This window comes from Archocentrus centrarchus, chromosome 4, assembly GCF_007364275.1.
Source record: "Archocentrus centrarchus isolate MPI-CPG fArcCen1 chromosome 4, fArcCen1, whole genome shotgun sequence".
In the NCBI taxonomy this organism is placed as follows: Eukaryota; Metazoa; Chordata; class Actinopteri; order Cichliformes; family Cichlidae; genus Archocentrus; species Archocentrus centrarchus.
Genome location: NC_044349.1, coordinates 33,554,029 through 33,578,025, shown reverse-complemented (window position 1 = coordinate 33,578,025; position 23,997 = coordinate 33,554,029). Strand labels below are relative to the sequence as shown.

Below are 23,997 nucleotides of genomic sequence, written 5' to 3'. Positions count from 1 at the left end.
TCTGCCAAAGACCAGCCCCTGTCTTTGTACACCTGCATGGCTTGGCAGTAACACCGTAGTGCATGCCTCCTCTACATTAGGGAACAAGAGAGAGGATGGGACACAGAAGGAAAACAAGGGTATACAGAGCTATAGAGATATAGAAAGTGACAAACATAACTGAAAGATAAGAGGAGGTGAGGACAAGTATGGTTTTTTAATGATGCTCTACATGTCAGGATATTTTAATGGACCTATTTATTTTATCTTCATGGCCTTCAAGGTAAGAAAAATCTAACAACTACATGCCAATCAATTTAAATAATTTACACCACTAATTCCCCATTCTTAACCCCCAACATGACCTTACTGAAATAAGAGCAGATGCTATACAGTATATAATTTTTCCTGAGCAATACAAGCAGTGTTTTTTTAAGCCCTATTCTATCCCAACTGACATAGGGCAAGAGGCAGCCTGTCGCAGGGCCAACACAGAGAGACAGACAACCATTCACATTCACATTCACACCCATGGGCAATTTAGAGTGACCAATTAACCTAACCCCAGTAACTGCACGTCTTTGGACTGTGGGAGGAAACCGGAGTACCTGGAGGAAACCCACGTAGACATGGGGAGAACATGCAAACTCCACACAGGCTCGGGCCAAGGTGGAATTGAACCCAGACCTTCTAGATGTCATTATAGCTGTGAGGCAGTAGTGCTAACCATTTTATATATGTGTATATATATATATATATATATATGTGTGTATATATATATATATATATATATATATTAGGGGTGGGACTCGATTAAAAAAATTAATCGAATTAATTACAAGCTTTGTAATTAATTAATCGCATTTTAATCGCATTTCAATATTTGACATGAGAAATATTAATTTAAGTTTAGTTGATGAATGAATCAATATACATAAGCTTAAACTTTAAAATTTTGTTTATTTTCCCACCAGTCTACTACACAGACCAATGAAGGGTGGAAGTGCTCCTGTGATAAGCAAACACCTGAATTTAAAGTTAAGCATCATAACTGGATAGTTTTATTAAACATTAATGTCTCACTTGTTATAGTTGAAAATTAATCATTAGCTCAGCTGTATTCCTTGATGTTGAAATGTGTTATGCTTGTTTTAACAGCTTATTTTGAATCAAAGACTTAAAATTAAACCACAAAAAGGAGAAAAAGTTCGTTCTCCGTTTAACAGCTGCTTTTACACAGCTGTGCTTCACACTCACGGTTGCTAGGCGACATGAGCTACGCAGAGGTGACGGCAGCTGATATGAAGGCTAGCTGCTCACTTCCGGCCTTTGTGGTGTTCGTGGGCTACGAAAGACGTGGGCCGGGTCCTTCGCAGGATGCGGCCCCTAATTTGGACATTGTGCGTCGATATAATCTGTATGCCTGGAACTCGCGCACTGAGAAACGTTCCACGGTGCAAAGTGCGATTAAAATGCGTTAAATTTTTTAACGCGTTAATTTCCCCGTAATTAATTAATCGAAATTAACGCGTTAAAGTCCCACCCCTAATATATATATATAGTAATCTGGATGGATTATAAATACTAACACAAAGTCCTGAGATAGTGTTTAAGTCCAATCCTGAACATCAGTCAAAAATGTATGTAATAAAAGGTGTGCAAGAGACAATTTTCACATAACACTGAGTTTAAATCACATCTCAGTATGGGTGTAAACTGAATGTTAAATCCAAGGACAGATCAGAGATAGCAGTAAGGCTCACCTGTCCTGCTTTGCTGAAACGATGACCAGCTAGGATCATATGGAAGGCAAACTTGCGCACCATGGGGTTTCGCATATTAATGAAGCAGTGGGCAGCCTGCTCCAGCAGCAGAGCACTCCGCAGGTCAGAGTCCTGCAAAAAAATAAAATAAAGATTTCAATGAAATTCTAAGCAGAATCTATCTAGTGCAGTCTAGCTTAATAATTGCACCTAAAGCAGGTTTCAAAATTAATGTTTCCTCACCTCACTGGTCATCTTAATGAGAAGAGTGGCAGCCTCTGAGTATTTTCCTTGACTCTTGAGTATTTCAGCACTGAGTAGAGCACAGCGCTCAGCCAGCACCATGTTCCTGTAAAGAGCAGTGGGAAGAGATGCTAAGATAATGCTAAGGCTAGAAGATTGCTATCAAGTAAGAAAGCTTTGTCTCACAGTCCCAATCACTGAGCATATATTTTAAATAAATATTTCTCTGAAAGGTATTATTTTAGAGTTTGGTATAATAAGGGATCAGGTGTTTTCTTAGTCTGCAATAACAAAATACACTAAATTGTCAAAAATGCTTACTCACCCATACAAATCATTGCATTCAAGTGTTTCAATTACTTCTATGACCACAGGTATATAAAATCAAGCACCTAGGCACATTGACTGCTCCACAAGCATTTGTGCAAGAAAGGGATTGACCTCAGAAATTAAATTCCAGAATGGTACTGTGATAGCATACCACCTGTGAAATAAGTTCAGTCATGGAATTTCCTCACTACTAAATGTTCTACAGTTAAAAGGGTTTAGGTTGTTGTTTTATCAGAGAGAAGTTTTTGTGTCCATATTGGAGCTGTTGAAACTTGTGTAGGACCCCTTACATGTAGTACGTCTCAGGGCTCTATACTTAGCCCTCTTCTCTTTTCTCTGTACCTACTTTACATTGGATCAATTCTCAGGAGACATGATATCACTTTCCACTTTTATGCTGATGATTGTCAAATTTATGTGTCACTGAAGCAGACAAATGCATATTCTGCAAACCAACTCTTACAGTGCATTGGAGACATCAAGGCATGTCAATGCCAATGTCAATTTTATTTCTATAGCACATTTAAAGCAACAGAGTTGACCAAAGTGCTTCACGAGTTGACTGCAAAAAAGCGAGAGAATCTATAAGACAATAAAATAAATAGAGCAAAACATAAGACATAAAAACAAACCAATATAATAAATACGATATAAATATGACCAGTGACAAGCTAAAAACAAGGAACACCACAACATTAAACCTGATGGGACTCAAACTGAACTTGAATTAAAGGCCAAGGTAAAAAGGTGAGTTTTTAGAGAGGATTTGAATGACTGCATAGACTCTGCAGTACGAATATGCAATGGCAGGGACCGTGACTGCAAAAGCCCAATTCCCTCTATGTTTAAAATGAGACCTCGGCTGCACTGAGAGCATCTGGTTAACTGATCTCAGTGCTCTTTCAGGGTTATATAGATTGAGCAGCTTAGCTAGGTAGCTGGGTGCCATTCCATTTAAAACTTTAAAAGTAAGTAAAAGAATTTTAAAATCAATGCGAAACTGAACGGGGAGCCAGTGTGAACCTGCTAAAACTGGAATGATGTGATCATGTTTTCTGGTACCTGTTAAGAGACGCGCAGCAGCATTTTGGACTAACTGCAAATGATGAAGAGACCTGAATAAAGAGAATTACAGTAGTCCAATCTACAGGTGATGAAAGCACGAATAAGTTTTTCATCGTCCTTTGGAGGAAGATAGGATTTTGCTTTGGCAATTAGTCGTTACTGATAAAAACTGGTCTTTACAACTGTGTTCACTTGCTTCTCAAGTTTAAAGAACTATCAAAAAACACTCCAAGGTTTCTAACGCTCGAGGAACAGTAAGAGGCAAGAGGACCAAGGATATCAGTTAGCTTATCCACAGGTATACGACTTCCAAACACAATAGTTTCTTGTTTTCATTTAAAGTAAGAAAATTCTGTGTTAGCCTGTCTTTCACATCACAAAGACAGTTAAACAGGGGCTGCAGTGAGACAGAAGCATCCAGTTTGATAGGGAAATAAATTTGGATGTCATCAGCATAACAATGAAAAGGAATATTATACTTCCTAAAAATAAATCCCAAAGGCAGCATATACAATGAAAACAAGACTGGACCCAAAATGGATCCCTCAGGTACACCACAACAAATAGGTGCTGGGGAAGAGGAGTATTCCCCCAGGGCTATAGAAAAAGACCTTTCACTCAAATAAGACTTAAACCATGACGAGATTGTGCATTTAAGACCCACAACATGTTGAAGTCTAGACAAGAGAATGCTGTGATCAACTGTGTCAAAGGGAGCGGTCAAGTCTAAAAGAAACAAGACAACAGAATAACCAAAGTCAACAGTTTAAAGAAGATCATTAAAAACTCTTAAAAGTGCCGTCTCAGTGCTGTGATGGGATCTAAGACCAGACTGAAACTCTTCACAGACACCATTCATAGTTAAAAAGGTTTGAAGTTGATTAAGAACAACCTTTTCCAATATTTTGGACATAAAAGGTAGTTTAGAAATCGGCCTGTAATTAGAAAGAACATTTGTCTCCAGATTTTATTTTTTATAATGGGCTGCACAACAGCATGTTTGAATGCAGCTGGTACACAGCCTAATAAAAGTGAGGCATTTAATATAAGCAAAATACTAGGCCCGGTGATGTGAAGAGTTTCTCTGAGCAAACAAGAGGGGACAATATCTAAAGGGGAATTAGAAGGTCTTGAATGCGAGACCACTTCTCGCATGGCTGTCCACAAACCTTGTGCACTTTACCGATAAGACTGAGGTCATGTTGTTTTGGCCTAGTGATGCCCCCAAAATTTAATTTATTCTGGGTCCTTTAAGTCAACATTGACACAGACAGCAATCTGAATAGTGGTCTTAAACTTGATGCACAGGTTAAATCAATAGTCAAGCCCAGCTTTTATCAATTAAGACAACTGACCAAGGTGAAGCTATTTTTTCCCCGTCATTCCAAGATTTTAATCCATGCTTTTATCACAGCTCATTTAGACTATTGCAATGCACTTTATGTTGGGCTGAACCAGCCGCAACTTATCTGACTAGAGATGGTACAAAAATGCTGCTGCTTGACTTTCAGTCAGTAATTGGATCCCGGTTAGTTTTTAGTTTTCTTGTGTTTTTAAATGTCTTCATGGCCGTGCTCCAGCATATCTGTCTGACCTGCTCCACCTGTACGCCCTCTCATGATCACTCAGGTCAGCTCATCAGGTCACTGTTAGCCAAAGAGGAAGCTGAGAGGTGACCATGATTTTACAGTCTCTGCCCCTGTGGAATGATCTCCCTTTGTACATCAGGTAGGCTAACTCGTTTCCTGCCTTTAAATCCTTTCTTCTCTTTGGCTTTCACCACAGTCTGAGAGGTTGGCTCTAATTGTTTTTTTGTTTGTTTTTTTTATTGTTATAGCTGGAGTTTTACTTTTTTAATTTTGGTTCTCAGTGTTTTGTGTGTACAGCACTTTGGCCAATGGTAATTACTTTAAAGTGCTTTATAAACACAACACACTCACAAAGACTCTCCATCACTGACTGTGCCTCTCCTCTCTTCCTCCTGACTCTGGGACCTTGATTTCCAAAGGAAATGCAAAATTTACTTTGATCAGAGAACATAACTTTGGAGCACTCAGCAGCAGTCCAGTCCTTTTTGTCTTTAGTCCAGGCGAGACACTTCTGATGCCGTCTCTTGTTCAAGAGTGGCTTGACACAAGGACTGCGACACTGAAATCCATGTCTGCATACGTCTATGTGTGGTGGTTCTTGAAGCACTGACTCCAGCTGCAGTCCACTCTTTGTGAATCTCCCCCACATTTTTGAATGGGTTTGTTTCACAATCCTCTCCAGGGTGCGGTTATACCTATTGCTTGAACATTTTTTTCTACCACATCTTTTCTTTCCCTTCGCCTCTCTATTAATGTGTTTGGACACAGAGCTCTGAACAGCCAGCCTATTTAGCCTTTGCAGGTGTTTTGAGTTAATTAGCTGATTAGAGTGTGGCACTAGGTGTCTTTAATATTGAACCTTTTCACAATATTCTAATTTTCTGAGATACTGAATTTGGGGTTTTCATTAATTGTCCATTATAATCATCAAAATTAAAAGAAATAAACATTTGAAATATATCAGTCTGTGTGTAATGAATGAATATAATATACAAGTTGCACTTTTTGAATGGAATTACTGAACTAAATCAACTTTTTCATATTCTAATTTTATGATCAGCACCTGTACATGTTCTTCTTTATTACAGTGGCTTGCAAAATTATTTATACCCCTTGAACTTTTCCATATTTTGTCACATTACAACCACAGACAAACATATTTCACTGGAATTTAATGTGAAAGACCAACACAAAGTGGTATACAATTGTGAAGTGGAACGAAAATTTTACATGATTCAAAACATTTTTTACAAATAAAAAACTGAAAAGTGCGGTGTGCAAAAGTATTCAGCCCCCTTTTCTCTGAGTGCAACCAATTGCATTCAGAAGTTGCCTGATGACTGCTAATGACTAAAAAGAGTCCACCTGTGTGTAATCTAATCTCAGTACAAATACCTGACAGCCTAAGAGGTTGGCTAAGAGAATATTGGGGAGTATCATGCATCATGAAGTCCAAAGAACACAGCAGACAGAGCAGGAATAAGGTTGTGGAGAAATTTAAAGCAGGCTTAGGCTATAAAAAGATTTCCCAAGCTTTGAACATCTCACGGATCACTGTTTAATCCATTATCCGGAAATGGAAAGAGAATGGCACAACTGTAAACCTACCAAGACAAGGCCGTCCACCTAAACTTACAGGCCAAACAAGGAGAGCACTGATCAGAGATGCAGCCAAGAGGCCCACGGTGACTCTGGACGAAATGCAGAGATCCACAGCTCAGGTGAGGGAATCTGTCCACAGGACAACTATTAGTCGTGCACTGCACAAATGTGGTCTTTATGGAAGAGTGGCAAGAAGAAAGCCATTGTTAAAAGAAAACCATAAAAAGTCCCATTTGCAGTTTGCCAGAAGCCATGTTGGAGACACAGCAAACATGTGGAACAAGGTGCTTTGGTCAGAGGAGACCAAAATTGAACTTTTTGTCCAAAATGCAAAACAATATGTGTGGCGGAGAATTAACACTGTACATCACTCTAAACACACCATCCCCACTGTCAAATATGGTGGTGGCAGCATCATGCTCTGGGGCTGCTTCACTTCAGCAGTGACAGGGAAGTTGGTCAGAGTTGATGGGAAGATGGATGGAGCCAAATACAGAGCAATCTTGGAAAAAACCTGTTGAAGTCTGCAAAAGACTTGAGACTGGGGCGGAGGTTCATCTTCCAGCAGGACAACGACCCTAAACATAAAGCCAGGGCTACAATGGAACGGTTTAAAACCAAACATATTCATGTGTTAGAACGGCCCAGTCAGAGTCCAGACCTAAACCCAATCGAGAATTTGTGGCAAGATCTGAAAACTGCTGTTCACAAACGCTCTGCATCTAATCTGACTGAGCTTGAGCTGTTTTGCAAAGAAGAATGAGCAAAAATTTCAGTGACTAGATGTGCAAAGCTGGTGGAGACATACCCTAAAAGACTTGCAGCTGTAACTGCAGCAAAAGGTGGTTCCACAAAGTATTGACTCAGGGGGGGCTCAATACTTTTGCACACCGCACTTTTCAGTTTTTAATTTGTAAAAAAGTTTTGAATCATGTATAATTTTCATTCCACTTCACAACTGTATACCACTTTGTGTTGTTCTTTTAAATTAAATTCCAGTGAAATATATTTATGTTTGTGGCTGTAATGTGACAAAATATGGAAAATTTCAAGGGGGTATTAATACTTTTGCAAGCCACTGTATGCTCATAGTTGTTATGGACACACTGTAGTTGTGTGCAGTTGTGCTCATTATGGATATGATGTATGCCGTCGAGCCACCTGCCCGCCCAGTTTGCACCACTGTCTGGTCCCCCCACGAGCAGACCGTGTGAAAGACCCTCACAGCAAAGGACACGGGAGCCCCAAGCAGGCCAGGGGGTATGCTCGGTAGCCAGTAACGATCCTTCCACAGGTTAATCAACGAAAATCTTGTAACGACTTTTACTTCCTCTAGTTAAGTTTGATTGCCAAACATTTTTTCACATAAGGCTAGACTCATCTACAGCTATGTTTACAATCTGTTCATCACCAGCAAAAGCTGACTCCTCAGTGCAGCACAGTGCTGAAAATACATGTCACATGATCCAATCCTGCATTCTGATTGGTTATAGGGATGTCGAGGATTTTGTTGCCTATAGATCAGTTGATGTTCACTGATCTAAAGGCATATTAAACATATCAGCCTAATCAAGGGAGAGAGGGAGCATCTTAGAAGCATAAAAGTTGCTTCAGCAGGTACATTTTTGCTAGCAGGCCATACCTGCATGCTTTCAAATCCACATCTTTAAAATCTATCATTGTACGCTAGTGAGAATTCCTCAAACAGCAAAGTGTTGCCTTACAGAGAGGGGAAAGAGTGCTCTGGCTGTACACTGGCCCAAATCTGTAGCACTTCTGGCCACTCATTACATACCAGTGCAACACTGAACTGGATATTTTAGATGCCTGTGTGCTGGATTGTCCTGTATCATAAGTGACATATTTGTGGGAATCAAGTAAATTATGCAAAATGTCCACAATCCCAAACTGAAACACCAGAAGACATGATATAATTAGTCAGTCATCAGTCATACTTGCAGACATCTCTGTACGTCTGTATTGAAGTGTCCATGTAGTGTGCTGGATAAGGTCTCGATGCTCCGCCCTGTAAAAAGGCGGACACTGCAGCCATTTCCTACAAAAGATATCAATATGAATAGACTGAAAATGAAGAGGTTTTCAAGGAATAGAATAGAAAATAAAAGATGAACTGAGGAAAAAAATAGCAATGCAGGAGATAAAATCCAATTAAATTATTTCAAAATAAAAACTAAAATAAGCATTTTTAGTTAACTCAAAAATTAGGGGGTGTCAACGTGCTGTTATAATAAAGCACGTGAAGTTTGATGGGTCTAGCTTAAACAATATGAATGTATGGTGAGAACATCCCTGGTCACATCCTTCATGTTATGGCCAACATTAAAGTTTTTGTGGAACTTGACCTTTAACATTTACCTTCAGGTCAGGTTGCCAAGATTCAGACTACTCCAGGATTTTTATTAGATGTATCTGTGGTGTTAATTTAAACATCTTAGATGAAATTGTTGGAGTTACTGCATTCGCAAGATTTTCAGTAAACTTGATCTCTGACCTTTACATTTGTGACAAGGTCGCACAGATTCAAACTCTGAGATTTTTAGTAGATGCATTTATGGCGTAAATGAGAAGATCTAGGTCACATCATTCTCGTATGCAAGCTCATTTCCAATTTCTTCAAGTATCTCAAAATTTCAAGTTAAGCCAAAATTTTATTTTCCTGAAATTTTGAGAAAAGTTGAAATTTCGAGTTACGCATGTCAAAATTTAAAGTTAATAAGTCGAAATTTTGAGTTATTAACTCGAAATTTTGAGTTAGCTCTGCCAATCAGGAAGCAGGATGCTGAAAGCATCAGCTCTCCAACAGTTCAACATGAAAACATCGATTCCTTACCTTTTATGCAGCTCTTGTTCATTAAAAGCCATTCAGAGGTCAAAAACATGATGACAATTTGTTTCACGTTTGCTACAGCAAATCAGGTTTTTGATCTGCAGATTTTGAGTGTGCATGCATTGACGTCATCTACTTCCGGATAACAAGGAAATTACCTCACAGAGCAAACTCTAAATTTTTACTCATCAATTCAAATTTTCAACTTAATTCCTCAAAAATCTTGACTTAATTTCAAGTTGATAAGTCGAAATTTTGAGTTATAGATAGCAAAAAAAAAAAAAATTTTTTCAGCAGCAGAAACAAGCTTCCACATTCTCAAGTTACAGCCAACGTTAAAGTTTTTGTGGAACAGCTGATGCAGAGGCTATGACAACAGCTCAAATTGCTTTGAAATAGCCAAGTTACCAAAAAGTAACAAGAGACCTGTTGGTCTACATGTTGGTTGGTCTAAAGCTCCACTGTTAAGTTTTGGCTTGTACAATATACGATATATTGGAACCGAAACCAATCGGGCTGTAGATCAACATTACTGAGCTGATACTTACTTTTCCTTTTTTTTTTTTTTTTTTTTTTTTTTTTTTAAATATAAATTTTGAAAATTCATACAAAAATACACATAAAAAAAGTCAAAAATTTAAACTCTATCTCCCCTATTTTGTAGAGCCTTATCCAAAGAGTACAACAGAGGTCTAACAAATTTAGCAAAAAGTTGATGGATGGACAACAGACCGCTTGATATCGGATAAACTCCACTGACTGTGCAGTTAAAAATTAAATAAAAATAAAAATTAGAAAATACAAACCTATAATAAATGATCTGAAGGCACATAAATGTTTACTTTTTTTACAGAGCAGGAGTTCCCAGCTCGATATAGTAAATCCTGTGTCTGTATGTACTATAACATTATCACTATTACGGGGTTTTTTTTTTTTGTGAAGACAGAAAATAAGGTAAAAATGTTTGGGTCAATGCTGGCAGTCACTTTAAAAGATTGATAATGTTACATTGATGAGACCTATTCAAAGAATGTCAAATTCTCTTATGTCTGACAGCTGACTGTAGACCATACTAATTCGAATTTACAAAGTAGTTTGAACTTATACTTTCTGATACTGTAACACTTAGTTCAAAAGCTTCCTCTGTTCTACACTCTGATTTATTCCCTCAAAGGTTACCAATATCACACTATAAACACAGTATAAACATGTATCAAAGCTGAACTCTATGTGAAACTGCACAGAATCTTCAAGATTTTTACATACTGGTGAACTCTTCTTGGTCTCTAGCAGACTTAACAAAAAAAATACTGCATTAGAAAGTTTCAACTGACGAGGGCAGTGGAATTTATCCTCATGGTCTACAGACAGATCTGAAAGTGTATCCAAGCATGTGTGCTCTCACCAGTGCCCCAGCAGCATATAGCATGGCCTGGTCTGACAGGAAATCTTTCTTGGCAGTATGATAACAGCTGTAAGCCAACTCATAGTGCTGAACCAGGAAGCACAGGTCAGCCATCTTCCTGATCTGCAGCTCAGGGGCTTCTGGGGGATATCTGATATCACAGAAGGGATGGGCCAAATCAGCACTACATTCAATATAGGCTTAATTTATGGGAACATGGAGTGATAAGTGTGTTGCATTGAAGCTTACAGAAGACCGCATGTGCTCTTTGGTTCACTGCTGCTCTTCTCTGGAGCTTTTCCTCCACCAAACCACTTCTTGGTTGCAGTGAATAGAGACCGACTCAGACCCTTCCTGGATACTAGCTGTGGACAGGGAAGCAGATGATCTGAACAAGTGCTGGGAGGAACCAGGGAAAACAGTAGAGCTGACTGAAAGAACTAGTGTACTCACACTCACCATGGGTTTAAATTATACTATTTGCATTACTTTTATGAAAGTATTTACCTCTTGGCCCATAGAGCTCTGCTGTCAAATGTTTTACTTATACAATATGAGATATATTGGAACAAACTAATTTGACCATAGGGCAACCTTTTTTTTTTGCTTTTGAGAAAATTCGCTTTAAAAAAAAAAAAAGAAAAAATTTAAAATCTGTCTGCAATATTTTGTTGACTATTGTACAATTAATATTCATGACAAGTTTCAGAAGAAGACAATAAATATAGAATGAGTAGTGACTGAAATTAAACATCAATGTACAGTATTTCTTGAAAATAATTTAGGGGGTAAAACATTTTCTTTTTAAAAATCAGTTTTCCCTCTTTTGTAGAGCCTTACCCAAAGCATGTTTGTGCCAAGTTTCAGAAGATTTCAAACATAAATGGTCAAGGAGTAACAAATATTTTTTTTGGGGGGGGGGGGTGGACGAACGAATGCTTTGCACATTGAATACGCATACCAAGTTTCAAAAGAGTCACCCTAGGAATAAGGGAGGAGTAGTGAATAAAGGTAAACATTTGATGTACAGAATTTATAGAAAATTTATTTTAAAAAAACAATATATTAAAAAAAACCCTAAAAATTAAAAAAATGTAGAGCCTTACCCAGAATATTTGTGCCAAGTTTAACAAGATTTCATATATAAATGGCTGAGAAGTAGTGAATTTAGTTATTAAATTTGCTACTAAATTAAAGATCAATGTACTGTTTATCTTTTTTAAAAAAATTAAATTTAAAATAAAATAAAACATTTGTCTGAAGCATTCTGTAGAGCTTTGCACATTGAATACTCTTATGAAGTTTCAAGAATCAAACTAGGAATAAGGCAGGAGAAGGGATTAAAGGTAAGGGACAAAGGTATCTTTTGGGAAAATTTAGAAAATCAATTTAAAAAAAATTAATATAAATGATCAAGGAGTAGCAAATTTAGCAAAAAAGTTGATAGACAGATGGACGGTTCAGTTTAGGGTTTTTTTAGGGCTCTTCTGACGATGACAGGCTGTTGTCTGTCGTCGTCAGAAGAGTTAAAAAAGTATTAAATTGATTTAAAGTATTAAATCTGTATAAAGCTCAACTAACTACATTCTCTAAAAAAGCTTATATAGTCTAAAGCTTAACCAACCTCTGAATACCCATTTGCAGTTTTAGATTGATAATAATACATAAATAATTTGTGATTCTGCCAAAGTACCCAGTGTGTGTTTGAACAGGAAGGCATTGTTGTAGAGTTGACAGGACATTTGACACCACATACACCAAATAAGGTGGGCAGGTGCTCACCTTGCAACCGGAGGGTTGCTGGTTCAAGTCCCCGTCTGAGCGCATGCTGGGCAAGACACTTAACCTACATTGCCTAAGTGTGAATGTGGTTGTGTTTGGTGGTGGTCGGAGGGGACGTAGGCGCAATTTGGCAGCCAAGCCTCTGTCAGACTGTCCCGGGCAGCTGTGGCTACATTAGTAGCATACCACCACCAGGTATGATTGAGGTGTGAATGAATAGTGCATGAAATTGTAAAGTGTCTTTGGATGTCTAGAAAAGCGCTATATAAGATATAATGTTCAGTGCATTGGCATTAATTCTGCCAATGCACTGAACATTACTGAATGAACTGACCAAAAGATAATTATACTCAGGTCCCTCCATTTATGTTTATCACTACTTATTTTTGTAGGTTTGACCCACCTTTGGCTGACTCCAAGCACTTTCTGCTAGTGAATATGCTGTTTTTAGAATTTCTTGCTGAACCAAACACACATCAAACGTCAGCATCAGGATCTCCTTTGTCATTGTTGACAATATTCAGGCCTATCAACAGTTTAAAAACTGGTATATAGCTTGAAGTCCAAACTTGTGACACGTCATATTAAATCAGTGATGGCATTTGAATGTGCCAGCGTGTCTGTCCACTCCAGAGGTTTAAACTGGAGAATTTGTGGGCCTAAAATGCCTTTAGAAACAACTTCCCCATGCATTTTCATTTGTACTTCCGCACCATAAACATTTACATACTCAAACTCCCATTTGCACAGATTTCTATATGGCACATGTAGCCAATATCCAGAAGAAGTGAGACCAAAAAAAAAAAAAATGACTCTTCTCTCTTATAATATAGATTTGATCTGTTGTTCATCTCTGTTGATCAAGGAAGTAAAGTAGCTGAACATTCAATAATGATTCACTCATAGTTCGTATTTGTCATGATGAAAAACAATTTATTGAGGGTCAAGAAATGAGTCATACCTGGTCATTCAGCTGTCTGATGGTCTTCTCTATGTGTGGCAGCAGGCCTCTGAAGGTAAATTCTTGGATAAATTGTCGTATGTGGTCATGGTCATTCAGGGTCAGACATGCCCCATGGCTCCCTCCAGCCAAAGCCAGGCTGTCTGGATCTTTAACAACTTTCTTCATGTCACTGTGCACAACGCTGAGGTTATGCAGGTTCTCCGAGCTGCTGTCTAGCTGTAGAGGATGGCTTTCTAGGTTACTGGACATCTCACCTGCTAGGAAATAGTGTAAAATAAAAACTCACAAACAGCACTGTGACCACTTCTGTGCAACTTTACAAAAATTTTTGTTGATTTAAATCTTATAATAAAATATGAAACTGTGGGAAAAGCGACACTTTTGAAGTACACTGAGTCAATTATGACATGTTTGGCAGTATAGGGTTAATACTTAACAATGATAACCTTCATCCATTACAAAATTTTACGGGGGAATTATGCATGATGACGATAATAAACTGGCCTTAGCTATGTTAGCCTGCCTCTATCTCATCCATTGTTGTGTTTTGAATTGCATACAAATTACGTCAAGAGACTTAGTGCCTGTGTTGCTACATTGACTCCACCCACATTGAGGTGGTACTAAATTGCAATGGAAACAAACCAAGACCATGGTGAGTCAAGTCGACCCGCGCTGAGTAGGTACTAATGGAAACGCGGTATAACAGAACATGGCTCCAGTACATGACAAAGAATAGCTTTGACAAGTAAAAGCCTATTTCTAAGGTTGGGAGTTTGGGAGGACAACTCATAACAGTAGCTGCCATAAGAAACTAATCACCATTTATCCACCCAGAAAAGTAAATGCTTCAGGAACAAGAATTATGTGGAAAGTGGTGTTTGACTCAGGCAGCATAAAACATAAAGTCAGCCTCCAGTAAAAAATTGCAAGATTTAACTACCAAAAAAAACACGAAAAGAAGCCTGATGAATACAGCATGCTCTTTGATAACATCAGACCAAAATTAAATCAGTTTGCTACACATGCTAATTTCTATTAGAACCAAAGGACATAGTTAGGACTAGCACAGCAACTGTATGGTGCTGACTATAAAACATGGACTGTGCTACAGTAGAGTTGCGTGACTGCAAAAGGAACATGTATTCATAAATTGCACCATGAATACAATATAGCCAAGCAGTGAATGAAAAAATAGTGACCTTTGGAGTATTAAAAATTGAATAGCAGAGGAATGAAAATTTAAGTAAAAGATGTGAGCTGAAAAGGATCGTCTTTTAACAATAACAGAACATCTTTCCTCCCTGAGTGGGTGTACAAAAGAACCATTAAATGGACTGACCTTTCTCAGCTGAGTAATTGCAGTCTACTTCAGGCCCACTAATATTGTTCTCTACAGCAGCACTATTCAGCGTTGGAGCTGGATCATCAAATACATCCTGCAAAAACAGGTTCACCATGTTAACATTAGGCAAATTTCTGGGCTAATCACATGCATAAAAACCTGTGCTTACACCATATTGCTTTGGTTTATACTCTACCCACCAAACGTTCCACTTTATATTGTAGAACCATACTAATTTGCCCTGCTTGGTAAGTCTGACCCTTGAGGCATGCTGGGCTGAGAAGCCAATAGCACGAAACTATCATCTGTGAGATTATATCCATGTAGCTTTAAGGGCTCTGCCTCCTAACTCACTGGATCCAAGTTTTTGGTTTTATTGGAACAAATATTTACAAATGTGAAAACTCCCCAGGAACATGGTGGAGACTAAAAGATTAAAGCTAAAACAGAGTTTTGTTTATTTCAGGGATAACTGAAGATTACTTAGCTTGTAACATATATTCTCTGAGGTTACAAGCTAAGTGTGGCATATCACCAGCAAACTTTGTAAAACAAGTAACAAGTGAGCTTGTCTTGAACTACAAATGAGGTAGCGCCAGCCAATATCATCTAGAGTAATAATGACATGGTATGACTATGTTCACCATGGTGGGACGTCTCATGTTTCCAGAGTTAAAGGGTTTAAGTAATCATGACCTCTATAATGACAAAAAATTGTAAATAATATTATTGCCTTTGCAGCCAACAAACATGAGATTTGCAGGCCAGCAACAAGACATTGTCAGATCACGCTTTCTAAACAGTCCCTATAACAGGTCTTTACCTTCTGGTCAGTCTGTGGAAGTCGTTAATTGTTTTAAGTATGTGAGAACCTATATTGATGACAAGATGAACTGTATGGAGATTGTCGATTCCATCTGTAAGAAAGCTAGTTGCCCCTTCTGGCATACTGATAAGCCATGAAACACAAACTGCTTGTAAAAGGCCTTCGAAAGCTCAAAAACTCATGAAATTTACCACACAGGCTTTATGAATCTGATCACAGACAAATGACAAATGGCTCCACAGGGCCACCTACAACATTATTCCTATCATTGCCAACAGTTGAATATCTTGCCAGTAGGGTTTATATTTGGCATGAGCAGCGGTGAGGGCCTTTTATCACCACTTATGGCTTTATCATCATCACCGTTATTGTCAACCCTATGCATGATTTCATGTGCAAGTACATTATGAGGACACACATACAACCATGTGTTGTGGAATTTGCTTTTGGGTTTTTTTCTCACAAAGTTGCAGGAATATTTAAAACAGCCAGTACATATGAAGTGTACAATACACACCTGGTTACGAAGATTATTCTTGTGCAGGTATTGAGTCCAGGGATCTGGAATCTGTTCATCCTCACCAGCTGAGAAGGTACGAGAGTTCATTTTCAACAGATAGCAGCCCTGAGGACCATACCTCTGTTTCATATCCTCATAAACCACATCTGCCCTGGAGATAATGGAAGAATACTAATTAAGAACAGAACAGCTTAGACTTACTAGAACATGACTAATTCCACAGTCTATTCAAAGTTATTACATATAGTTATTTTATTAAATTTGCTTCACTATGAAAGAGTAATTGAAAGATGGTGGTCCTTTAATACAACTGTGCATAGTAAAATAAAAATTTTTTAGTACCTTTCTTCATCCCCCTCACACATGTCATGCAGTAAGACATAGTACTTGAGTGTGTTAGGAATAAACCACTTGGGATTAGTGTATTCTCCACTGTGCTGAATTCTGTGCTGCTCTTGAGAAAGCTTGAGGAACTGCTCCACGGGGACTGTCTCAGTGGACGATACCACCAGCAGGCCTGTCAGAACCATGTGAAGGATACAAATATAGAGAATACATAGAAGGGTACTACCGCTACTTCTACCACAGAAAGAACAGGCATAAAGAGGAGGAAAAGGAAAACATTTTCTCTGAAACTTTTAAAGATCGCAAATCCCACTTGACTAGCTCTTCAACGAGCAGCAAGGATGGGGAAAAAAATGACCTAACCACAGAATATTGACCACTGGCCAGATTTGTGTACTGTCAGAAGGATACAGGCAAGGTAATGATTGAGGAACTCATGATCAGAGGCAGGCATTGAATGCAGGAAGTTCTCCCTGTAGGCTTCAAACCAGGGTGTTGTTACTAGAAATAGACAAAAGGATTTCATTCCATAAACCAAATGAACCAAAAAAAGAAAAAAAATAGTTCTTGTGCTACATGTAGAAAAGGCAACCACTTTTTAAAAAAAGTTTAAATATGGATGACAAATTAAAGGAAAAAAAAACAAAAAATGTCTTGTCAACAGAGCAACTTTAATGTGCCTTGGCCAAAATTGCTAATAGTCTCTGGAACAGATATTCCTTCTTTTTGATGAAGGAGGTAGAAAGTACTCCATCCAGAATAGTGTTTTTACTACACAGCCCCATTTCACTCACTGTTGGCTCTAGAAAATGTGTACACCTCCTGATCTGAAGAATGTGACTGACCACACATTCTACTTTTACACTTATGTGTAGAAAATAGTCCATGCAATTTTTTTTGGTGAATTTGCTGGGTTTTGTTTGTTTTTTGGGTTTTTTTTTTTTTTATCTGAAATTAATGTCTAAAATAATCAGTTATGGTTTCACACTTCTGCCATTCTTAACATATATACAAAAAGCACCCACCACAAAAAGGCCAAAGCTACTGGGAACTAGAGGTTGAGGATTGAGACAGGTGTGGCACAGCTTACAAGTCTTAAAGCTTTCCACACCTGAGCTAGAGAGACAGTAGTGATACCACTGTAGTAATTGGAGGTTTTGATTTCCAACAGTGTTTCTCTCCAGACATTGTACCAGGATGTACTAGCTTTAAGAGAGTCATCTAACAGGTAAAAAGCAGACAGTAAAGAGTAATGTTAGCAACATGCTTCTCTGAAAATTACAATAGCAGATGATCAAGGAAAAAACTAATTCAAAGAGGCATTGTTAAGATCTGAAACAGTCAACAATCAATTTGATTCTAATTATATCTGTCACAATTCACTGCTCTATTCTTTATTCCAATGGGCAACGCATATATGCATGTTTAGAATTAGAAAATTAAAAACTCTCAGTTCAAGACATTCAAAATATATCAGAGGTTTTGGATAAAACCACTGAGAGACTTTGCCCCACTCTATCAAGTGACCTATTCAGGTCACCTGAAGAAAGGTGTGAGTGGGGGTTGCGGCACCTGTAAAAGGAGCTCAGAAATGCATTGTAAATGGGGCACAGTGGACTGGGAAGACAGATGGCTTCAAATGGGAGTTAAAGAAGCCAATTATGTCCACTTTGAACAACCATCACTGAAGAGGGGTGGTGGATTACAACACCAACTGTCCTCCTCCAGTGAGTAGGAATGCTGACAATGATGTCAGGGTCTGACGATGTTTAAAGAGACTGGCAAAAGCTTGCTGATCATGAGTGTTCAGTTTTCACACCAGAGGGTACTCTGCAAATTTCCTGTTGGCAACACATTTTGAACACTTGAAATAAACCAACCAGCTGATCCAAGCAGAGCTGCAGAACATAACCAGAGGAATGTGACATTTAACACATTTCTCTGGTCGGCTGGAGCCTTTCCCAGCTGTCATGGGGCAAATTGCATTTTCATATTATCTTAGTTCAGAACTCATAAATAACTACACTTAAATGTTTACATTTTGTGTGTCTGACAGAGAACCTATCAAAGTGTCTGAAGCAGTAATCAACTTCTTCTGAACATCACGTCTCCACTTCACAATCATTCTGCAATCAGTGGCATTTGTTTTCACTTGTCACATTAAGGTCTAAAAGTGCTTTGATGCATTTGTTATGTTTCTTCATTACTGAAATATGAAGTTCATATATTATGAACAACACCTGAGAGCACAGAGCTCTGAGACACACCTGCGGTGTACAGTTATTTCTAATCATAAAGCTCAACTGCCATAGCCTGGACTACACAGACTACATCCAGATTACAGATGTACACACAATGCTGCATCTCAGCCTGTAGGATAATATCAAAAATGTATTCTACTTGCATGATTTCTTATTGTCTATAAAGGAGGATCTAGACAATTGCAATGAATTACAATAAGATAATATAGGATAATGAGCTTTGTTGTTACAATAAAACTAGCTCATGTTCAACTGCTCAGACCATGTCTCAGAAAAATCCTTAATAATAAATCTATGATGTTTGTGTTGCTAAAATTTTATCAGCATCTTCTAAATCAAGCCACTCCTTACCACTGAAATTGAGCTCATAGTCTCCTGCCATAATCAAATTGGTCAAAGCACCTTCTTGGGGCTGGCAGGATAATACTACATCACTGAGCAGCTGACGTTGGGCAGGGCTGAGGGTAGTAGATGCTGTTGTTGGACTTGACACTACATTGTTCACACGAATACGTAGGTTTTTCACAACCTGGACCTGGTTGTTGGGATCTCGGATGTGACCTGGAGAAACAACAAGTACACGAGAATACAGCAAGTCACAGTATTGCACTCAAACAGCATCAGAAAATAGACATACTGTCACTGACAGAGGCACAACCCCCAAATGTGTATTAATGGATTGCAATGGAGATCTCTCAAATATAGGGAAAAAGGTGATGATCAATAACAATGATCAATTAAAACCGCAAGTGGTGATGATCGGGCCCTCGCACCAGCGCACCCTCGACCCGTGGCGCACTCGGAGGTTGTTGCGCACGGGAGACTAACAGCCTCACTCGGATGCTGTCAGCCCAGCAGGCTACCCGTACCTCACATCGTTCGGCTACTGAACTTCCCCCACGTCCACTAGGTGGCGTGGGTGAGTGCCCACTAATTAAAGTGTCATGATGCTTTATATAACGCCTGCACCCAATCAATGAAATTGTAATGATCACAGGATGATGATCAGTGTACTGCTGATTTCCTGTCGCTACTAGGAGGCATTATGAGTGTGAAACAAAGCAGGTATATGGGTGTGTCCTGTGTCACTCACCCTTTCATGAAGCATGTGAAGTTTGGCACGAATTTGGACAATGTATTTGAGATGTGACAATTTGGTTACCTGTGGTATATGACTGAATTCCCAAATTCAGAGGGTTTTGATGTCAACACCATTCAAGATTCTATAAAACCATGAATAACTTTTGGTGGGCTACTTGTGTAGATGATCTGGAGCCATTGTTGTGTCAGTGGGTGAAATGCTCTAGGAGATGATGATTCAAATAGCAGGCCTGAAAATGGCAAAAACTGAAACATTCAACTGAAGATGACCAACTTCCTGTAGGGTTTGGGGTATGGGTTCAGTGATACTGTGGTCAGTTGCTGAGGATTTCCAGGACTTCGCTGTCGTTAGCCGCTGCTATTTTAGTAAACATAAATCATCATTTGACTCAGAATTAACTATATCATTTATGCAAATGAACCAAAATTCACCAAAAGTGTCTTCTGTGCTGCATTTGGAAATTTGTACTGTTACCCCCTATTCAACTGTAGAAGACCCAACTGAGCATAAAGACAACCATCTCCCTCAAGCCACTTATGATATTCTGAAACATTATCTATTAAATAATTTGTCATATTTCTATTAGCCAAAGAACAAATGTACTTTGTATCTTGATCTTTTTTTTTGCATGTAGAGCTGTGGTGGGCAAACTACTGCCCGCGGGCCACACCCGGCCTGTTGGTCTTTTTAATCTGATTGGTACAGAATTGCCCAAATCAAATCATATCATAATAATAACTGATGTTGAGGAATCTGACAATTGCTACAACAAAACTAACACCAGACTTCGATGCACTGGCAAAAACAACACTGTTTTTATGCTTATGTTTGATATGTATGCATACATGTATGCTGGACCAGCCCATCTGTCAAATTTTAAAAAGTCAATGTGGCCCTAGAGCCAAAATTTTGCCCATCCCTTATTTAGACGATCACATAATTATCATACTGATTCTTTAATAAAAAAACTTGGCTTACAACTACAACCACTTAATGAATATTAGGCGAATATGTGTCTGCTACGGCAAAGCTGCTTTTCTATTAGCAGTCTTGCTAGAATATGTCAGAATACCTGATGTTTTTCTTTTTGGTCTTTTATTAATCATACTATTAAGCTCTCATGGTTTGGGTCCACTTTGGCTCTTAAGGGGAAGGGTCACTTCAAAAACAATGTGAAGTTTACCTGAGAGATCACCTTTATCCTATCATAAAAAGGGATCCCTGAATAGTTTAAGTATGAAATTGTAAATCCTATTCTATGGAATATCCATCAACATAATAAAGATAGAGTTAAAAAAAAAAATTTTAAAAAAGCTTTTGAAGGTATGATGTTAATGTGTCCAGGAGTGAGTCAGAGAAATTAGGATCAATGGTACTGATATTGTCAATCTTCAATACTTGGTTGCGAATTCCTTTGCTTTAATCACTGCCTCGATGTGATGTGGCATTGAGGCAATCAGCCTGTGGCATTGCCTGGGAGTTATGGAAGCCCAGATTTCCTTGATGCTTGCTGTCAGCTCTTCTTTGTTGTTGGGTCTGGTGGCCCTCATTTCCCTCTTGAGAATACCCCATAGATTCACAATGTGGTTTAGGTTAGTCGATACGCTTCCTACGTTGGCTAAGGTTCAAAAGTGGCTTGACCCGAGGGACCCAACTGTTGTAGCCCATCTCCCGGATGCATCTGAATGTAGTGGTTTTTGAAGCTGTGACTCCTGCCTCATTCCACTCTTTCTGGATCTCTACCAGATTCTTGAATCTTCTCTTTTTGATAATCCACTGAAGCCCACGGTCATCTCTTTTGCTGGTGCATCTTCTCCTGCCACATTTTGTCCTTCCACTTGACTTTCCATTGATATGTTTGGACACAGCACTCTGTGAACAGCCAGCCTCCTTAGCTATCAAGTTTTGTGGCTTACCCATCCTATGGAGGGCATCAATGATGGTCTTCTGGCCAGTTGTTAGGTCTGCAGTCTTCCCCATATTGAAATGAACTGAGACATTTGAACCAAACTGAAGCAATTTAATGACACCTGGGGAAACCTGTGCAGGTCCTTCGAGTTTAGTAGATGATTAGTGTGTCATACTCAGTTTAAAACATTCGTGCCCTGCAAAATATGGGCTGATTTCTCCACAGTATTCTAATTTTTTGAAATCCTGTTTTTGTGGGTTTTATGAGCTGGAAGACCAAATTATGTAAAAATAAACAAATACTTAAAATGGTTTAAATTGTGGGCCCTGAATCTATAATCTATGAAATTTAAACTTTTTGAATGGAATTATAGAAATTAATCAACTTTTCCGTGATATTCTAATATTTTGGAATGGGTCTGTAAATGTTTATATTTATCACAAAAATTAAGGAAAGCTGGTGACTAGCACAAGGAGCAGGTGCAAGGCTGTTGTGGCTGTGTATGGATCTTCCACATAATGCTGAATTCCCCGTTTGTTAAATTAATAAATTGCCAATATAATTTGTTTCTTCAGACATCCTCAATCATCCAATCCAATAAACAGCATCAAACAAGAGTCAATAGAAGAATAAGCTGTTTTGCATTTTCAGAGATGATTTGGCAAGTTTTTCATGGGTGCAATGCACATACTCAGCTCTGCTGGTCGATCCACAAATGGATTTTCCTTACAAATGTGGCATTTAAGAAGAAATAAACAGGCTTTCAACAGTATGATTTATTGCCAAGAAACATTGTTACAACAAATTATAATCGACCAAACACAAATCGCCTTACTATTTGTGCTAAGTTTATGTCATATTGATATAACTGAAAGCAAAACTTACGAGAATAACAAATAATCAGATATTTTGCATATGATACGGTTTGACATTCAAAACTACAATTTTACTAGTCAAAAGGTATTACAGATTATGGATATCTGAAATTAAACTTATCACTAGCAGATGTGCTCATGTCAAAGACCAAAATTGAACTGAATAATGCCTGAATGCTTTTACGGATTTTAAGTTAACTAAATTTAAAAATAACAAAATATTGAAATCCTGAAATATAATTTCTACTTGAAAGAATGTTATTAGTAGTCAGACAATTAGATAAAAACAAACATATTTATCCTGCAGCTTCACTTATATTTACTTGTACTCAACATGACAACAGAGTTTAAGCGTATGCTCCAGTAAAGCCTATTAGCTTGTTGTTTACTACATGTTCGGTCTGACAATCCACCACCAATAGAACTGTTCAGTTGCTGGCTGAAACGCTATCCTACAAACCTGCTCTCATATGCACAACAATAAGATGGGCTGTTGGCACAGCTGCTTAGGTACAATCCAATCTGCTAAGCGTTTGCTAGCGCACAGCTAGACACAGCTGTAACCTTCTAGCAGCATAACACATCCCTCTATTTTTTTTTTTATCCCGAACATCCCTGCCTCATTTTTGACAGCTATGACGCTGAACGACGGGGCTGATGGTGTGTTTCATGGTGTGTTTCATGGTGTGTCTCCTACCTTCAGACGTAAGTCTGCAGAAAGGCCTGAGGAGCTCCGCAAAATTCAGGTTGTTCTTGCGAGTCACCCTCTCTGCTTCTTCACTACATAAGACGGCCACCATCGGGACAAACGAGTCCTGAACAAACTCCTGTACAGACTGAACACACTGGGCCATGTCGGAGCAGCGTCAAAACTATTTAACACACTAAACCAAGTCAACTGTACTATTGTTTAAGATAGCCGGGGTATTTCATTGCTTTCGACAACTCGTAGGTTACAACACAGCGGCCATGTTGAATACGCCAACCCTCTTCCTGTGAAGGACTGACAGTCAGGTGACGAGTGCCTGATAGGGCTAGAATCAGCCACTTCCTTTTCCGTTCCTGTTGTTCGGCAACGCTCCTTTGATCTGGCCGCGCGTGTTCTATCACTATTTGACATGGGCCTGTTCTTTAAGCTCGAGCCTGACAAGATGCCTGCGTAGCCATGATACAGAAAAATGTTGAACAGGGGCGTAGTCCCATTTCCTGAGTTCATAAACAAGCGATATACTTAACCATCACAA

The 23,997-nt window shown here is 38.6% G+C and overlaps 1 protein-coding gene across 2 annotated transcripts in view; it reads right to left on the bottom strand.

The window, feature by feature from the left end:
• trappc8 (trafficking protein particle complex subunit 8) overlaps positions 1 to 23,641 on the bottom strand; it is a 71,227-nt gene extending 47,586 nt beyond the window's left edge. The window contains exons 1-13 of one of the 2 annotated variants that reach the window (XM_030728326.1): positions 23,451 to 23,641; positions 19,219 to 19,428; positions 17,018 to 17,107; positions 16,604 to 16,778; positions 16,259 to 16,412; positions 14,913 to 15,009; positions 13,568 to 13,827; positions 11,074 to 11,189; positions 10,825 to 10,975; positions 8,527 to 8,627; positions 1,986 to 2,091; positions 1,743 to 1,874; positions 1 to 71 (exon numbers count right to left, since the gene is read on the bottom strand). The exon at positions 1 to 71 is cut by the window's left edge and continues 154 nt beyond it. In XM_030728326.1, the coding sequence (XP_030584186.1) occupies positions 1 to 71; positions 1,743 to 1,874; positions 1,986 to 2,091; positions 8,527 to 8,627; positions 10,825 to 10,975; positions 11,074 to 11,189; positions 13,568 to 13,827; positions 14,913 to 15,009; positions 16,259 to 16,412; positions 16,604 to 16,778; positions 17,018 to 17,107; positions 19,219 to 19,428; positions 23,451 to 23,607 (1,820 nt within the window). In that variant the 5' untranslated portion in view covers positions 23,608 to 23,641. The remainder of the gene's footprint in view (positions 72 to 1,742; positions 1,875 to 1,985; positions 2,092 to 8,526; positions 8,628 to 10,824; positions 10,976 to 11,073; positions 11,190 to 13,567; positions 13,828 to 14,912; positions 15,010 to 16,258; positions 16,413 to 16,603; positions 16,779 to 17,017; positions 17,108 to 19,218; positions 19,429 to 23,450) is intronic. The other variant, XM_030728327.1, reaches the window with a different exon arrangement.
• Positions 23,642 to 23,997: the final 356 nt, after the last annotated feature.